This window comes from Lycorma delicatula, chromosome 1 (assembly GCF_047948215.1).
Source record: "Lycorma delicatula isolate Av1 chromosome 1, ASM4794821v1, whole genome shotgun sequence".
In the NCBI taxonomy this organism is placed as follows: Eukaryota; Metazoa; Arthropoda; class Insecta; order Hemiptera; family Fulgoridae; genus Lycorma; species Lycorma delicatula.
Genome location: NC_134455.1, coordinates 73028094 through 73046857, shown reverse-complemented (window position 1 = coordinate 73046857; position 18764 = coordinate 73028094). Strand labels below are relative to the sequence as shown.

Here is an 18764-nt window from a genome sequence, read left to right as displayed (position 1 = left end):
TAAATAAATAAATAATTTAATTTATTAATAAATATTTCGGTATTTTTTCGTTTCCCCCCCCCCCAAACGTTTGCAAGTTTTCCACCTGAAAATAACTCAAAATAGCAGGAAATATTGACGTAACAGTCAGTTGGAGAAATAACCCAATAACAGACTAAAGTGCTCTTTTATACCGGTCATTTTAAACATTCTCCGTTACACACACACACACACACACACTTACACTTCCGTTACACACTTTATATATTAAAAATATTAGCATTACTGCTTATAATTATAGATATAATCTAACCAAACATAACTCACGCTCGTTAACCTCGAACAATTAACAGTAATGTTTTGATTTAAATAATAAATAATCGCAATAATTACTGAATGTATTATTTAAATACTCTAAATATTACTGTTAATTAGTCAAGGTTAGAGACCGAAGCGGGCGTAGGTTAAGTTTGGTTAGATTATATTTGTAAACTAAATAAATATAAATGTTATAAAAATGGCAATATTGCATCGGGTTTCTGGATTATTTTCCCAACCTGGTTACGGTTAATATTTACTGCTATTTTAAGTTATTTCCAGGTGAAAAACTTCCAAACTTGGGGGGGGGGGGGAGAAACGAAACAATACCAATATTTCTTCTCATCTTGTTCAGCACATCTGATAACCCATGAATACGTTAGTCATTAAAATTGTTTACTATTAACAGTTTCCTTAAGTTTTTTAAGTTATGAAATTGTCAATTGTCCACTAACAGTAAAACTTCACTAATACTTTATATTAAAACTTCTATGACAATAAATAATAAATTCAATTCAATTTTCGTCACCTGATTGCGAGAAATCCATAGCGCTGTCAGTATTATGAAATACAATGAGACGCACAATTTTGTTTTCTATTATATTATCCGATTCCCAATAATTTGGTTCAACAGTATCCGTTACAAGTATTTTACTCGTATATTTTTCACTACTGCTGCCCCGTTTTATCGATTGCTTTTAAGAATACATTTTTAACATCAGATATTTTAAAAGTAGTATTTTCTGACGCTACTTAACTTTTAATTTGTCCCCAAATTAACTCGATCGGGTCGAGTATTGGTTCGGTGATAGGGAGATAATCGAAGCTCGGTTTTACCTCTGTATCTTACTAAACTCATCAATATTATACACATTAAAATTACTTTTAATACGCGAAACCCTTTCCAATAAATTGTACCTTAAGTACATCCTCTTCAAACATATAACTCCTTTTGAACTAAGCTACATTTCGATATCATTGTTTTTCGTTTTTACGTGAATGATAACGGACGTTGTCTAAGACAATAACCGAATTATCTTCCAGAAGAGATAATACATCGCTAAACCATTTCTGAAAAGACGTGCCATCTCGTTATGATAATCTCATGTAGATTGATTCAAAAATCCAGAGCCTACCGTTGACAAACCCGGTATCACTAGTGTATATAGAAATGGCCACGTTGTGAATCGGCAATAATACACGAGATGCGACTTAGCAGAATCACAACCAACTAACTCATACAAACGCAACGTTTGTTTATTTTTCACTCTACAAGCTAACTGGATGCAGTATAGTAATATAAACAAATGAAAACGGATTCATGTATGTCACTTCCGTTTATTTAGCACTATTGACATTAATTTTGATCATGTACACAAATAATGCGGTATCCTTACGATATAAAATTAGACCGTGAAATAAGAAAAGGATAATTTATTAGTCATCAACACAAAAAATATGACATTACATTTTACGATTTTTACTCCTTAAAATTATCATTTCAAAAATACACGTTGTCTTTTCCTCTACAGCAACTACATCGCAACAAATCTTTTTTAAAAGAAGTTTTTTGCCAAACCCTACCGTTATTTGAACCTATAACCTTCCAGATCAAACGGAGAGCTGCTGCAATTCCACCACAGAGATAGGTAAGAATTAATAAAATAGGATTACATTTACACAACTTTTACCTTGAATGATGACATCATTGGTTTAAAATCCGTATATACTCTCTCCATTTCTACGCTAATAACCAACTAAACTCAATTATACGGTTATTGTTATCAACGCTACAATTGCATTGTCCTTAACATGCAAACTCATCTGATAAATGAATTAATATCAACTAAAATCCTGTTCAAAATTTAAATTCACTTTAATATTTTCAGATTCGGACCTAACGTCTACGCAATTGAAATTCGATTATTGATTACACCTTAAATACCGCTTGCTATCCTGACGAAGAAAATTCGTTCCTTGAACGTTACATTTTTGTTATGAAGTAAAATTACTTTTATTACAATTATTTATTATTTAAATAACCAAAACATGACTGTTAATTAGTCAAGGTTAGCGGGCGAAGCAAGAGTAGGTTAAGTTTGCTCAGATTATATTTATAATTTTAAGCAATAACGCTTATATTTTTAATATACACTAAAATCCGAGTTAACGGAATCTGATTTTAACGGAATCCTGTCTACAACGGAAAATTTCCCTGGTTCCGTGAATTTTACCAAAGATATGATGATAATTTTCCCTGAAATAACGGAAACCTGGCTGACGCGGAAACGGAAAAAATCTCACGAGTTAACGGAGACGTTTTTTGAGAATCGTGTAGAGTACTGATATTTACGCAAAAAAAAAGCGTATACCCATTTAATGCTATACATAACGTACAGTACTAAAATTTCCCACGATATAAAATAGAATACGTATATTTAGTACAGTACTATACATACTGCATACAGTGTACTGTGCTACACTATGTTACAAATTAACCTACGTAAACAAAAATAAAAATCAGTCGTGTCAGAGTTGTAACTGATAAATTCGCATTTAACACTACAGAAATGTTTAAATTTTCAGTAAACTCGTCGGCAATCACAATAGGCGACGACAGACAGTGTTAAAACCTTGTAGGTACACAGTCATCCCTTATTTGGCTACTTACAGTAAACTGGTCTTATGCCCTGTAAATAACTTAACACACTCTCATCGTTCATTATCTCGTCACAATCTTTATTTAAATTGATTATGTACCGCCACTATACGTAACTTATCCAGGTGTCGTTTTTGTTCATTAAAACAAAGTCTTCTTTACTTGTCTTTAATTGTCGGTTGGAAACTTTTAAAAAGCGTTATCAGACTGTGTTTAAAGAAGTATGTGGCAGGCAGATATGACAAGTAAGTCATCCGGATATTGCATTAAGCCATGTTAAATTAGCTTGATTCCCACTACATACGACAAACGTTACCCGGCCTACGGACCAGGGTGTAATTAAATGTCTCAAATTACACTACCGTAGATTTTTAATGAAATTTACGTTAGCAACTAATGAAACGGCACGGTCCGTTTCATCTATATCGTGATATTGACCGTGCCGTTTCATCTATATCGGTGCTCGACGCTATAATTTGGCTGTCGGAAGCATTTAAATGCGTATCGACAAAGACGGTTCAACACTGCTTCCTAAAAGCAAACTTTCCATTGCACACGGCTACAAAAACGGAACTTACGACGACATTTGATGACTTGCAGGAACAGGGCGTCTTATGAAAATATAATTGCTGAAGATTTTGTTTACATAACAACTTATTAGAGACCGAGACTAACATAGAGAATATAGATGAATTTATTGACAACCATCTGACCAAGACAAAAGCGATTCCGATGACGATGACCGTAACAGTAACGCATCAACAGTAGCGAACGATACAAAAACTAGATCATGCGGTGCAGTTTTATCCAATCTATTAGACCTTCAGGAATTTTCACTTTCAGCAAACGATTCAGAGTTGTTTAATGTAATCTGTAAAGCCAGAATGTTGACAAAAAACAGAGTAGCTGAAAGTAAATGTTCGGTACAAAAACAAATAACCAATTATTTTTCTTACAATAAAGACTAAATTACATAATGAACAGTAATAAAGTATATTTAGGTTAATTTAAATTACGTTTACTTATTAAAAGCGTATTAGTTTAAGGTACTGAAATTCGTTATTCTTCAAAATTATCGGTTCCTAAATTTCAGATTTTTTAATTAAAATACGAAATTTTTTCTACAATCCAGTATACTGTTCTGTACGTGCTGACATAAGATAGAAATTTTGTGCTTACGAATTCGCTAACAAACTACCGTACAACCTACAGTTGAAAATTAAATGGGGTTCTGGTAAGTACACTACCATATTTTTTTCTTTTTAACTGTATAGTCCGCTAGTTCATCCCTGTATTCACCGGAACCCTGTTCACAAAGGAAAATATTTTCGTCCCACGAAATCCGTTAACTCATATTTTACTTTATAAAATATGTTAATACGGAGAATGTTTAAATTGACCGGTATAAAACAGCATGTCAGTGCGTTTTCTCTAATGTTTTATTCATCAATTATTATAAAGCACGCTATATTAAGTAACTTTTATGTGGAAAAAACGCGAAAAAAGTGGAAGGTGTAAAACGAAAAAGTACCAGTCGTTGTTAATTTTACAGTTTTACATAAAATGATATTAATTTAGTTATCGTGGTATCGTTTTAAACTTATTTGTTTTATTTTTCAGTAACGTCATTTAATCTTTATCGAGTAGACATTTTTGGGATTTATTCTTTTGCTTTTCAGTTTTTAATATAATAAATATACATCGAATTAACAATCTTTTTTTTTATCTACATAAGAAAACGAATAAAGAAAAACTACGTAAACTTACTACTACAACTTTATGGAGCGAGAAATATACTTGTATATTACTTTCAACTAAGTTTTCTTGATAATTTATTTTAATTTAGACCAAGTAATTATTCTTTAAAAAATGATCTATTTAAGTAATATGAAAAAACAAAAACGTTAGCCGAACGGAGAATCTTTCCTTTTATGTACGAGCAAATAATTGAACTTCTACCTTTTTCTGAAGCATATTAAATATAAATCGAACAAAATAAATTTTCTGTCGACAGGAAAAATACAACATATTTATTTAAATAAAATTAAAAAAAGGATTAAAATGTACACCCGCTTATCAGTAACAAGATAACTATTTTTGTTTACAGTAATACATAAAAATGTTAATTAGGATAAACCTAATAATAAAAGACCACAACACAGGAAATACAACTACGGTGTTTGCAAACACAAGATAATACAGCGGAATAGAGTACGAGCAACATACAGTATAGTCTACGTAAAAAAAAGTTAGGATGAATGAAAATTTAGGTCTACCCGAGCATTCAGTTAAAAAAATAGGTGAAAAAGGATGAAATATATCTTTATATATTAAATTATGACAACAGTAAAATATGATCAACAATTTTGTACACTATAAACGAATCGGCGTTACTGGCAAATTGCCAAAACGAGCGGTAATACGAGTAGATACTGCTAATTAATAGCTCATAGCGAGAGAAATTTAATTTAATCTCGCATTAAAAAAGAGAAAGAAACATTCTAATTAATTTTAATGTCTTATTTTTAACACTTACAAACGGCATAATTACTTAATAATCGATACTAATAAATAACTGCATTCCGACCTGAAATATGACGTCACACTTGGTACAAAGAGAGCACATGCAGGGTATATACGACACAACGACCGGTTGAAGATAGGAGCAATAATAAAATAAAGTTATAAGATCATTTTTTTAAAAAATAAGCTTACCAAATTTCTGTTTTAATAGCGGAATCAAGGAAAACCAACGATCACAAAAAATAGTAATCGAAACATGACAAATAGAGCAAACCTTCTCGTCAATTAAAATAAAATTTAGTCAGCATTTTAAAAAATAATGGAAAACTATCCATACTTTTTACCGTTCACACTACTAGGTGATAAATGAGATTTATCCAGGTAGAAGAGGATCAAGTTACTTAGTTGCCCGCCTTTATAATAAAATAAATAAATCGACACACTTATTTTGTTTCATTCTACTTATGTATCGTTTCATACACTTTGTTTATCACTGAAATTACTAATAATTATTTTCCTTATTTTACGTTTGTTTGTAGTTTATTATTATTGTTTATCGTTCATTCATACGTTCTTTAAATTTAATAATTTAATTTTTTTTGTGGTGGCTTAAGTTGATTTTTTCCTCATATTTACTTATGGTTCCATACTAATCTGATCGAATATAAAATTAATAGAAAACTAATAATAATAATACAAGAGTTTGTATATGGTTTACGTTTGGCAGGATTAAATACTTTAAATGGGGGTTTGATTGAGACGCTACATTGTACCTCGGCTAAATGTGCTAAAAATGTTCACGTACAATAAATATTTGTGAAAATTATGCTTGGGTTTGTGCGTAAATAAAAATTGAACAAATTTACAACAGAACAACAGAATAAGATTAATAAGTTTTTTAGTAATTTATTCAACATAATACAATTCTTAACACCTTTATATAAAAAATTAAATATTTTCAAGACGTAAACCAAGATCAAATAAAGAGATAAAATTGAAGACCAGAACGTAACAATAAGGAAAAGACGACTAAAATTCTACGGACAAACGACATGGTCTGAATGAACCGATAAAGATTAAACAAACAGATTTCAATAAAATCTAGAATTATAAAGGTCAAGATGACTACGTTAAACAAATGAAAGAAGAGCTCATAATGTTCAACGTTACAGAAAATGACTGTCTAGTTCGTATTGAAAGAAAAGTTTTGAATTAAAGGCTCCTGTAGGTGAAAAGAAAAAACTCAACGTAGGCGAATGGACTGAAGAAAGAACTAAGCAATGAAAGAAAAAGAAATTAACGCGAAATGATTTGCGTTATCCTTGACGGCCTATCCGCGGAGAAAAAAAAAATAAAAACACATGCGGAATGTATTATTCATCGTGCTAGTATACAATTTGCAAGCTTCTGACTATATTTGTAACGGATAGCCAAATGATATTTACAAAAATAATTTGATCGTACAAAGCGTTTTCGATTAACAGGAGATTTATTAAAAGTGCTCATAATAAACAACGTTAGCGGTCTACTTTTATTGCTAATTTCATATGCAAATTTTCAACATAGTCGAGCAGCCTGGTGGGCTTATAAATAAATAAAATTAAAAAAAATATATTTTTCATATAAAAATTAAAAAAAAAATGCGTGATAAATTAAAAAACTTAAGAGTTACTGGTTTTAATCCGGCTTACCCCACATTAACAATTAGTTTTACTACTAAATTTAATATACGACTTAATCCGGTTTTAGTTGTTGTAAAAACAATTACCAGGTAAATGTCACACAACTGAAGTATCAGGTAATTAATTATTAACACATATAAATTGTACTTATAAGTAGTTCTTTTAACAAGTCGATTTTTTATTTAAAACGAGAAATCCAAGCATCATGTAGTAAAACTTATTCTATTATACTCGTACTCGACAAATTTAACTTTATTATTGATACCTAAATAAAATGAATCTGCTATTAATAAATTTATAAACAATAACTTTAATTAAAACGTTTTACTTTTTATATTAATTATTCATGTACTTTAATCGACTGACAAATAAGCAAAATTATAATTCAAAATTACAATAACTGAAATAAACGACTGTATAGATGAACTAAACCCAAAAGCATTACTCGATGATAAGCTCAAAAAATGTACAGCATAGTAAAAACCTATTAACTAAAACTAAACTTATTAATCAAAACTTAATATTAGGGCACGGAATAAATGAAACAAGATAGATTTACGCGGGGTAAAATTCAAAACGGAACTTTAATTTTACATAAAACAATAAAAGTACTTACTTCATTATTATATTTATTTCCTTTAAGACATTTAGCGCAAGCTTTTTTAACGTTTTCGTAAACAAAATTAAACATTTCATTAAATTACACTTCTCAAACTATATCTATAAATCCCAACCAAGGAAAACAAAATACCTATGAGCGTGTAAATCAACGCAAGTTCCTCCGAGACGAACGTTAGAGAACTGAAATGTTTTCTTGAATATTCAACGCAGCTGCTCACTCCCACCACTAAACAAAATAGCAAACTGAACGTATATAGAGAAGGAGGGGGAAATAAACGGCTTAACTTTTACTGTGTAACTCGTAAACATTACAAAATTAACTCCGTAATAGAGATCATTATATTTTCGCAATTGTATTTATTATCTCTATTTTACTTGTTAATTCCCATAAACATCATTAATATTTCACTATAGCATGGGGAAAATAGTATAAAGTGATGCTAAATTTAGCGTTGATGTACCTCATACGACCTAGCTGTTACCTACAAGTCCTTTGACAAGTAATCTACCGAATGCAATGCAATATAATTGCACAAAACAGTTTTATACCAGTTTTTAACAATTATTTTTACTTTCCCTCTTAAACCTCAACTGTTGCTAAATGGCAGTTTTAGCTACAAAAGGAGAAAGTACTTTGATCTGTCCAAAATTTACACGTAAGATTTTTTTATCAAATGTCGATGTTTCACCCGAGTTCAAAAAATCCAAAAAAAAGCCATAGAAATTTCCCGACGATCTATGTACATAAATACGTCAGTTGGCCTGTATTTTGATTAATATCTTCGAGTACTGGCTCAATTCAAATTTTTCAAAAGCGGCTCAAAAAGCTTTCTGCCAATGGTACAGTGGTGGCGTTACATTATTGCAAAATTTAAAAAAGGGGAGGAATAGTTTTCGCTATTTTGAATTTTTGTATAGCGATCGTAGAAAATTGAGCTTCGGTAAGAGGAAAATACTCACTGTAAGTAATATAAAAGTAAAATTTTAAGTCAATCGGAATTAGGAGGTAGAGGATATTCAACATTATTTGTAAACAACTAGCGAAAACCGACTAAAAAAGTTGAAATTTCGCACAAATATTTAGCTATATATGAATCCTAGTTTTTGCCTGATTTTCGATCCTATCTGACAAGGGAGTCGTCAGAATAACCATATTTTCCTTCTAAATAGGATGTCCCGGGATTCGTTGACCAAACTTACGGGACTGATTCACGACATGAAAAAAAAGAAGTTTACATGAAAATATTCCTTACTTCTCTTCATTTTCCCTCTGATCGCCATTCCCCCTTAAGGGAATGATTCAGGGAATCAAAATAGACAAAAACTTAGATAAATAAATGTGTTATGTCGCTTTATTTCCCCTTATTTTGTTTTCTTTAATAAAAAATTATATGTTAAGAACGTACTGAAATATTATATAAAATTTGATATGTATGTACCCGACAATATCTTTTACAAAATAAATAAATTTGAAAATGTTAACCTTTAACTGCAAAACTATTTTCGTATTTTAAGTCTAGTAACAAAAATAAAACTTATTAAAAAAAAACAATTATCTGTTAAACAACAGCTTTTAATCTTCATATTAACAGTTGGTTTAATGTAGATTTAAATTCAACTTATTAAAGATATTACAACTTATAAATGATTTATACATCTAAAAATAAACAACTGCTTATCACGCACTTATTCACAGGCAATCATTAACTAAATATAGAGTACAGAACGATCCTATCATTTTTAGTAATTTTATGCAATAGAATTAAGTTTAATGAAAAGAAATTCTATATTCTTTTAAAACAAATATCTATAATCAAGTAACTAAAATGTCCAGTTATTTAAAATAGAGAGCGAAATGTAATCTTTACTGCTAATTATAAAGATTGTAATTACTTTTTGCTGTGCTATTTATTCATATATTTTCTTATGGAAAGAAAAATAACAAAAAATTTACTTGATTTATATAATAAGCATTATGAAGTACGTCTATCAAAAACAGATCATGTTTAAAAAAATTCACCAATCACACCCATAAATGTTTCTCTGGAATACTAGAGTAGGAAAGAGGCAGTCACATCCACAAGTTATAAAACGGTTAAAGCATTAAAAAGATCTAAAATATTTCAAAAAAAAATTTCCGTAGTTAGGATGAAATTCAATAAAGGAGTGAAGGGTGAAAGTTTAACAAAAATTAGATTGAAATTACAACAAAAAAATTAATCTAAAACCCTATTAAATCTACTACCACATCTGTGATAAAAGTTTAAAACTACTGCCAAAGTAATAGTAAACTTTATGAAACTCATTACTACAAGTAAGAATGACACCAGCAAGCAATAAAGTTAGTAAAACCTTAGCATTTTCAATCACCCAATTTATATGTTGTTAAACGTCTAAATCTTGAACTGATCAATTATTCTTTAAAATCAGAAATCCAAAAGAATTCAATGAAGTAGAAAAAACTTACAAAATATTTTTCATGTGTAAATTTTATAATTTAAATAAAAAAGAAGCCTAATCTTTATCCAAAACAATTTTCACAAAAAAGTATTCAAAATAATGATAATCAAAATGTTACTGCTTAAATGCTATTATTGTTACTCAAATGATAAATCAACCGCTTAAATAATTTCCTTAATATGTTAATCAGCCATGATTTTTCGCTTAACTAATAATGGTCAACAATAATGCGAATATAAGCACTTTACAATATACACAGACATAAAAATATCTGTATATAATATAAAAATATATATTATAAAGCCTGCTCTATGAATCATGAGACCTTGCCGTTGGTGAGGGGGCTTGAGTGCTCAGTGATACAGAGTAGCTGGACCGAAGGTGCAGCCATATTGGAGAGGTATCTGTTGAGAGCCAGACTAAGGAATGATTCCTGAAAGAGGGCAGCAGCTCTTTCAGTAGTTGTTAGGGGCGTGAGTCAGGAAGACTTAAACGGCCATATGAACATCACTCAGTCGTCTGAGTACTGCGCATCTGAAAGCAATGGAAAACTACAGCTGCTTTTTTCCAAGAAAATGTGGCTCTCTGCATTTTCATATAGCAATGATGCCTTCTTTGGTAAAATATTCCGGAGGTAAACTAGTCCCCCGTTCGGATCTCCGGGTGGGGACTACTAAGAAGGGGGTCACCAGAAAATTAAAAAATAACATTCTACGAGTCGGAGCGTGGAATGTTAGAAGCTTAAAAAAGGTTGGTAGGGTAGAAAATTTAAAAAGAGAAATGGATAGGATAAATGTGGATGTAGTAGGAATTAGTGAGGTTCGGTGGGAAGAGGAAGGCGACTTTTGGTCAAGTGATTTTAGAATAATAAACTCAGCTTCAAATAATGGGCAGGCAGGAGTAGGTTTCATAATGAACAAGAAGATAGGGAATGGAGTAGAATATTTCAAAACGCATAGCGATAGAATCATTGTAATAAGGATAAAATCAAAACCTAAACCAACAACGATTGTTAACGTCTATATGCCTACAAACGCCCATGATGATGATGAGGTAGAGTGTGTATACGAAGAGATTGATGAAGCAATTAAACACGTAAAAGGAGATGAAAATAATTTAATAATAGTTGGAGATTGGAATGCAAGCATTGGAAAAGGCAAGGAAGGAAATATAGTGGGGGAATACGGGCTGGGCAAAAGGAATGAAAGAGGGGACCAACTATAAGTATAATTTAGTAATTGCCAACACCCAATTTAAAAATCATAATAGAAGAATATACACTTGGAAAAAGCCAAGCGATACTGGAAGGTATCAGATAGATTATATCATGGTTAAGCAAAGATTTAGAAATCAACTCATTGACTGCAAAACTTACCCTGGAGCAGACATTGATAGCGACCATAATTTGGTGATAATGAAATGTAGATTGGGGTTTAAAAACCTGAAGAAAAGGTGTCAGATGAATCGGTGGAATTTAGAGAAGCTTGAGGAAGAGGAGGTAAAGAAGATTTTTGAGGAGGACATCGCAAGAGGTCTGAGTAAAAAAGATAAGGTAGAAAATGTAGAAGAAGAATGGGAGAATGTTAAAAAGGAAATTATTAAATTAGCAGAAGCGAGCTTAGGCGGAATAAAGAGAACCGGTAGAAAACCTTGGGTTTCAGACGATATATTGCAGCTGATGGATGAACGTAGAAAATATAAGAATGCTAGTGATGAAGAAAGTAAAAGGAACTATCGGCAATTAAGAAATGCTATAAACAGGAAGTGCAAACTGGCGAAAGAAGAGTGGATTAAAGAAAAGTGTTCAGAAGCGGAAAGAGAAATGAACATTGGTAAAATAGACGGAGCATACAGGAAAGTTAAGGAAAATTTTGGGGTACATAAATTAAAATCTAATAATGTGTTAAACAAAGATGGTACACCTATATATAATACGAAAGGTAAAGTCGATAGATGGGTGGAATATATTGAAGAGTTATACGGAGGAAATGAATTAGGAAATGGTTTTATAGAGGAAGAAGAGGAAGTTGAGGAGGATGAAATGGGAGAAACAATACTGAGATCTGAATTTAAGAGAGCATTAAAAGATTTAAATGGCAGAAAGGCTCCTGGAATAGACGGAATACCTGTAGAATTACTGCGCAGTGCAGGTGAGGAAGCGATTGATAGATTATACAAGCTGGTGTATAATATTTATGAAAAAGGGGAAGTTCCGTCAGACTTCAAAAAAAGTGTTATAGTCATGATACCAAAGAAAGCAGGGGCAGATAAATGTGAAGAATACAGAACAATTAGTTTAACTAGTCATGCATCAAAAATCTTAACTAGAATTCTACACAGAAGAATTGAGAGGAGAGTGGAGGAAGTGTTAGGAGAAGACCAATTTGGTTTCAGGAAAAGTATAGGGACAAGGGAAGCAATTTTAGGCCTCAGATTAATAGTAGAAGGAAGATTAAAGAAAAACAAACCAACATACTTGGCGTTTATAGACCTAGAAAAGGCATTCGATAACATAGACTGGAATAAAATGTTCAGCATTTTAAAAAAATTAGGGTTCAAATACAGAGATAGAAGAACAATTGCTAACATGTACAGGAACCAAACAGCAACAGTAATAATTGAAGAACATAAGAAAGAAGCCGTAATAACTTTTTAATCTTTACATGAAACTAGCAGTTAATGATGTTAAAGAACAATTTAAATTCGGAGTAACAGTACAAGGTGAAAAGATAAAGATGCTACGATTTGCTGATGATATAGTAATTCTAGCCGAGAGTAAAAAGGATTTAGAAGAAACAATGAACGGCATAGATGAAGTCCTACGCAAGAACTATCGCATGAAGAAAATAAACAAGTACAATACAAAAGTAATGAAATATATTAGAAATAACAAAGATGGACCAATGAATGTGAAAATAGGAGGAGAAAAGATTATGGAGATAAAAGAATTTTGTTATTTGTGAAGTAGAATTACTAAAGATGGACGAAGCAGTAGCGATATAAAATGCCAAATAACATAAGCGAAACCAGCCTTCAGTAAGAAATATAATTTGTTTACATCAAAAATTAATTTAAATATCAGGAAAAAATTTTTGAAAGTATATGTTTGGAGTGTCGCTTTATATGGAAGTGAAGCTTGGACAATCGGAGTATCTGAGAAGAAAAGATTAGAATCTTTTAAAATGTGGTGCTATAGGAGAATGTTATAAATCAGATGGGTGGATAAAGTGACAAATGAAAAGGTGTTGCGGCAAATAGATGAAGAAAGAAGCATTTGGAAAAATATAGCTAAAAGAAGAGACAGACTTATGGACCACATACTAAGGCATCCTGGAATAGTCGCTATAATGTTACTGAAATGAAACTACTAGCACTAGATAGGGAATCTTGGAGAACTGCATCAAACCAGTCAAATGACTGAAGACAAAAAAAAATATTATAAAGGTTACATAAAAAATTATTTCATTTTGAAATAAAACAAACACTTACGTGAACTTTTTTTTAATCTTTTAATAATATAGTTAAACACTGAACTGTTACCCACATGTAAGTTTTAAGAAACCTAGTACGCAACCACATACAACAGTAATTATTTGTACAATTTTTTAAATTTTTATAGCTTAAATTCAAATTAAATGAAAATCTTGCTTTCGTTGGATCATTTTGTAGTTCCTTATGTTATGCAGCTCCTTTATCAGTAACCATGTTTGTTAATAGCATCTATATTAACTGATTACTAAACCCCTTTAGTACATAGTTTATTCAAATTTGCCTTTTTATTACTTTTATATTAGCCATAATATGTTGTGGGTAAAACTTACTCATTGCGGTTTAGTAGTTCTGTGTGTGACCTTATTATAGGACGCGATGTACAAAAATTCATCATTGTATGTGAATTTTCTTTATATCTATTTATCAGTTAGCTCTGTGTAGTAATTAATTTTACAGTTTAATATTCTACTCTGCATTGTTTATCAGCTTGCGCTTTATTAATTTGTTGTATAATCTTGATTATTTTATTTGGTGTTTTGAGAGCAGTACAGTATTTATTTGTCTTTCATGAAAGTGTTGGTAATTTTGTATGATTGTAAGTTGATTTACGTTAACATTATGTAATTTCAGTTACCAAATGTGTTTTGGTTTTTTCCTACATTAACGTAACATGCTGTCTGTCTACGAGTTTGGATGGGGACCTGTGCTGAATATTTACTGAACTGAGTTGAGATATTTAGTTAGCAATTGGCTAAATCACTGTGTGTGTGTGTGTGTGTGTGTGTGTGTGTGTGTGTGTGTGTGTGTGTGTGTGTGTGTGTGTGTGTGTGTGTGTGTGTGTGTGTGTATGTGTATGTGTATGTATGTGTGTGTATGTGTGTATGTATGTGTGTGTGTGTGTATGTGTGTGTGTATGTGTGTGTGTATTTGTGTGTGCGTATGTGTGTGTGTGTGTGTATTTGTGCGTGTGTGTGTGTGTGTGTATGTGTGTATATATATGTGTGTGTATGTGTATGTGTGTGTATATGTGTGTATGTGTGTGTGTGTGTGTGTGTGTGTGTGTGTGTGTGTGCATGCGTATTTGGTATGTAGCATTATGCCCATGACCATGCCTGTGCATGGGGATGAAATGTTGTTGGCCTACAAAAACCTCAAATCTACTAATAAAAATCAAAAGATTTATAAAAAGTAAAGAAAATGTTTCATTTAAAGTAATAATTCAAATAGAAATTCAGCTTAATAAATAAAACAAAAAAAAACTATTATGCTAAAAAATAAAAATAAAATAAGAAACAACTACATAAACTGATTACCATGCAACTCAGAGCATTAACATTAAGTTCAAATGCACCAATATATTAAATTATTTTGAGTCAAACAGAAACACAATTTATAGCTGTAACTAAGTTGAAAATATCTTTAACTCCTAGAATTTAACAATATCCTGAGGCTAAAATACTGATACTTCCGTCGGGCCTCCCAACCTGACAGAAATAGTCGATCTATGAATACCTCTATTTTAAATAAACTGTTGTTTAATTCATTAATTTAAAAAAAATCATAATTTAGTTATGATGAAGACATTACATTAATGCATAAAAGCAGCATCAGACAATGCTTGACAAGCATTACTAAACTCATCAAAAAATTATACAACTTCAAGTTCAATGCAAAATATTCACACAATAAACAGGGATTTATTGACAAGCAATAGTCAGTTGAACTTACTTGACCTTCATAGCTAAATTTTATATTTATATATCTATGTTCAGAAATATGTAATCAGAGATTGCGTAAGGTTCTGTTAGTCTTAATTTCACCCATTATTTTAAAGTTCAGTGGTTATAATTATTTAAATGGATTTGAAACAGGATGATGTCAAAAAAGACTGTACTCACTCAGCTGATTAGTTAGTAATTAATCATTCACCTGATTGAAATTTACAACATTTATATCTATTAGGTGATCTTTTTGCTCTTATTACCTCCATGATCTCTGCATTCCACCATGGTACTGAGATCCTGGAAGGGCAACCACCAATTCCTGGAATACACTGTGCTGCAGCAGATGTGATGGAGGAGATGAAATTTGTTACGTCTTTTTCTAGGTTACCATTGACATTCATGGATTAGTATGCTGCCATTGAATCCTGACCAATCAGCACGATCTAAACACCTACACCTCAATGAACACACAATTTTCTTTGGCTATCTGTTGATATCAGTAATGGAAAGTGATTGCTTCTGTGAAAATCTACGAGTAATGCCCATGATAATTGTGGGGAAAAATTTGGATTACCTTAATAATTATATTCTACAGAAACATCTGGTCGTTCCTTTCACGACGGCCTACATTAACATTAAAAGTTTTACGCTTTTCAGCAACATTCTATCAAAGAATTAAAAAATTAGCACAATAATACTGTAGATCCAATAATTACCATAAAAATAACACAACAGTGATTATGTCAATATTTTGTAAAATGGATTAGACCAAAAACTTTTCAGTTTCTTGTTTATTCAGACACATTTTGCACACATGCACAATGTGGCAAAGTTAATTAAAAAGTTGGCTGTTTGTGGAACTTTACTGGTTTTTATAAATTTCATTATTAGTCTCTTCTCATGATTAACAGACTACTATAGTTTACTTTTAATGAGAGGTAATTTTTAATACTATTCAGTCATTACTGATTTATACATTTATTACATAACATTACACATATTTATTTTCTGAAACAGAACATATTAATTGGATGACACATAAGTTGATTTTTTAACATAGAAATTTTTTTACTAACTGTTATATCATATCCTATAATATGGTACACAATCTGTTACCACAAAACATTTACAGTTCTTATAATAAAATGAATCTTCTGTTTGTGTATAATTTTTTTATGAAAGTTATAACTTAATAAAAAAATAACATGATTATATAAAGGGGCTGGGCAAGTTGGTAAAATCATTTACCCTACAAAGTGATGATCACCTTTCTCTCTTTTTTCTTTTCTTGTGTTTTATTCCTTCTTCCTTGGATAAGTGTCAAGGAAAAGGATCAGCTGCTGCCTTGGTTCCACTTTTTACATCATGTAAATGCCTTCTAGGACGCTGCTTTTTAATAAATATTCCAGTGAATAGTGACACTTTTTTTTGTGATTGTGAAACTATCCAAAGAATTTCCTACTCAGGTTTGCACAAAATGTCAAACTAAAGTTATACATTGGGTAGAGCCAACTTTTCTTATTACACTGAATCAAAACTGAGGGTGAGATCTACTAAGTTTTAAAGTATTCAAACATTTTGTAAATCAGAACTAAATTCAGTACCTGGAAAACTGAATTTAATTTTTTTTCATTAGTACATCCTAAGAAAATACTAAAACAGAAAAGTAGCAAATAATTATTACAATAATCTACACTTTCTACTGAGACTGCCTAAAACAACAATAATTGTTTGTATTTTTATTTTTATTCTCAAAAATAGTACTGAAAATGGTTTTATAATGTTGTATAAAAACTGTGCAATCTAAATTGGAGGTTTCATTCGTTAAGATTTAAAAAAAAAAAATTTACCTTCTCTTGGAACATCTAAAATGACAAGACTGTTATACTCTTATTCTAACTCATTGATTAAATTTAACACATTTTATGTTTTCCAAATACTGTTAATTTCTAATTATTATTATTTCTTCTTCTTCATTAATTTGTTCTTTTATAAATAGTATTTCTTCAGCGTCTAGTTCAGATTTTCAGGGATTTTGTTAATAGATTTTTGCGCATTTTCTTGGTCTTTCCCATATGTTTCAAATTGTTGATTACAAGCTCTTTTATTTTTTTTTTGTAATTCTTAATAAAAGAACATTAACGCATTTAACACCAATATTAATTTAAAACTACAAAAATCCAAATATAAACATGTTATGAAATTTTCAAAACTATACAATACAATATAACAGCTATACAATAATGATAGAAACTTAACCTTGGCTGAACTGTATTTATTTACACTTAAAATAGACACTTTATAATTTGGCCTTGATAAACAAACTGTAACAGTTAACACATTTAAAGGAAATGGATAAGACTACATAAACAGTGCTATCATTATTTTAATATTATGCTGTCATAAAAAGGACATGTTGTAATTAATATAAACCACGTACTTAAATTGCATAAGATGAAAAAACAGAATTGGTTAAATGTCATACTATCTCAACACCCTGACCAAAACAAATAAATTCTAATAAATAACTTTTAAAATGAAAATTTATTTTATTAAATCAGTCTCTGCTGATGATGGTTCATTAAAAATCTATAAAAATAATAACTGTTCCATCTGTAAACTATTTTAGCTGAGGTATGATTTTTTTTCATATTATATTCTTATTGTATGTATAAATAAAGCAATTAAAATACTGATTTGCATTTGTTTATTTATACAGTGTCTATACATCATGCTATCTAAACTTAAATTGCAAAATAAACAAACTGATTCTAGCTCCTGGCTTACTCAGAAAAACCCCAGTTTCTTTTTGTATTTACTCATTTATGATGCATTTTACCAATAAAAAATACTAAGAAAATTAAAGCCACCAAATTTTTGACTGAAAGTGAAATAGAAAGAACTTAAGTGATTACTCCAGTTTACTAACACTGTTAAAAGGTAGAATAATTGGCCATTATAAAAGTTGGAATTTCATTTAGAAGTTTTCATCATAAGAGTTTGCATCATAAAGGAACATTTTCCACTATCACAAGTTTTCATAATTTTAGTGATTTATTTTTTATCAATTCATTGATGAATCATCCTTAATAATAATTTTTTTTTTAGAGAACCAATAGCAGATAATATATTGGACTGGAAAATCTATATGTTAAAGGTTTAAAAAAACTTTCTTCTAAACAACCAAACAAAATAGAGTGATCTAATGTCTATGTTTCTCAAAATAGAAATATTATCTCAATGCAATGCATCCACAAAAATTTTCATTGGTTAAGAGAACAAATGCTGACACTGAAATTGATCAAT

The 18764-nt window shown here is 30.6% G+C and overlaps 1 protein-coding gene across 6 annotated transcripts in view; it reads right to left on the bottom strand.

Annotated features, from left to right (window-relative positions):
- Positions 1-18764, bottom strand: part of Hmgcl (hydroxymethylglutaryl-CoA lyase) — a 100375-nt gene that overhangs the window by 68945 nt on the left and 12666 nt on the right. For 2 of the 6 annotated variants that reach the window (XR_012755171.1, XM_075356497.1), the window contains exon 1: positions 7778-7885. The exons of 2 other annotated variants lie outside the window; for them this stretch is intronic. Coding sequence is in view for 2 of the 4 variants with exons in the window: in XM_075356497.1 (XP_075212612.1) it covers positions 7778-7857 (80 nt within the window). In the remaining 2 variants the exon portion in view is untranslated. Of the gene's footprint in view, positions 1-7777; positions 7969-18764 lie in introns of those variants that run through there. 2 more of the 6 variants (XR_012755175.1, XM_075356520.1) reach the window with 2 other exon arrangements.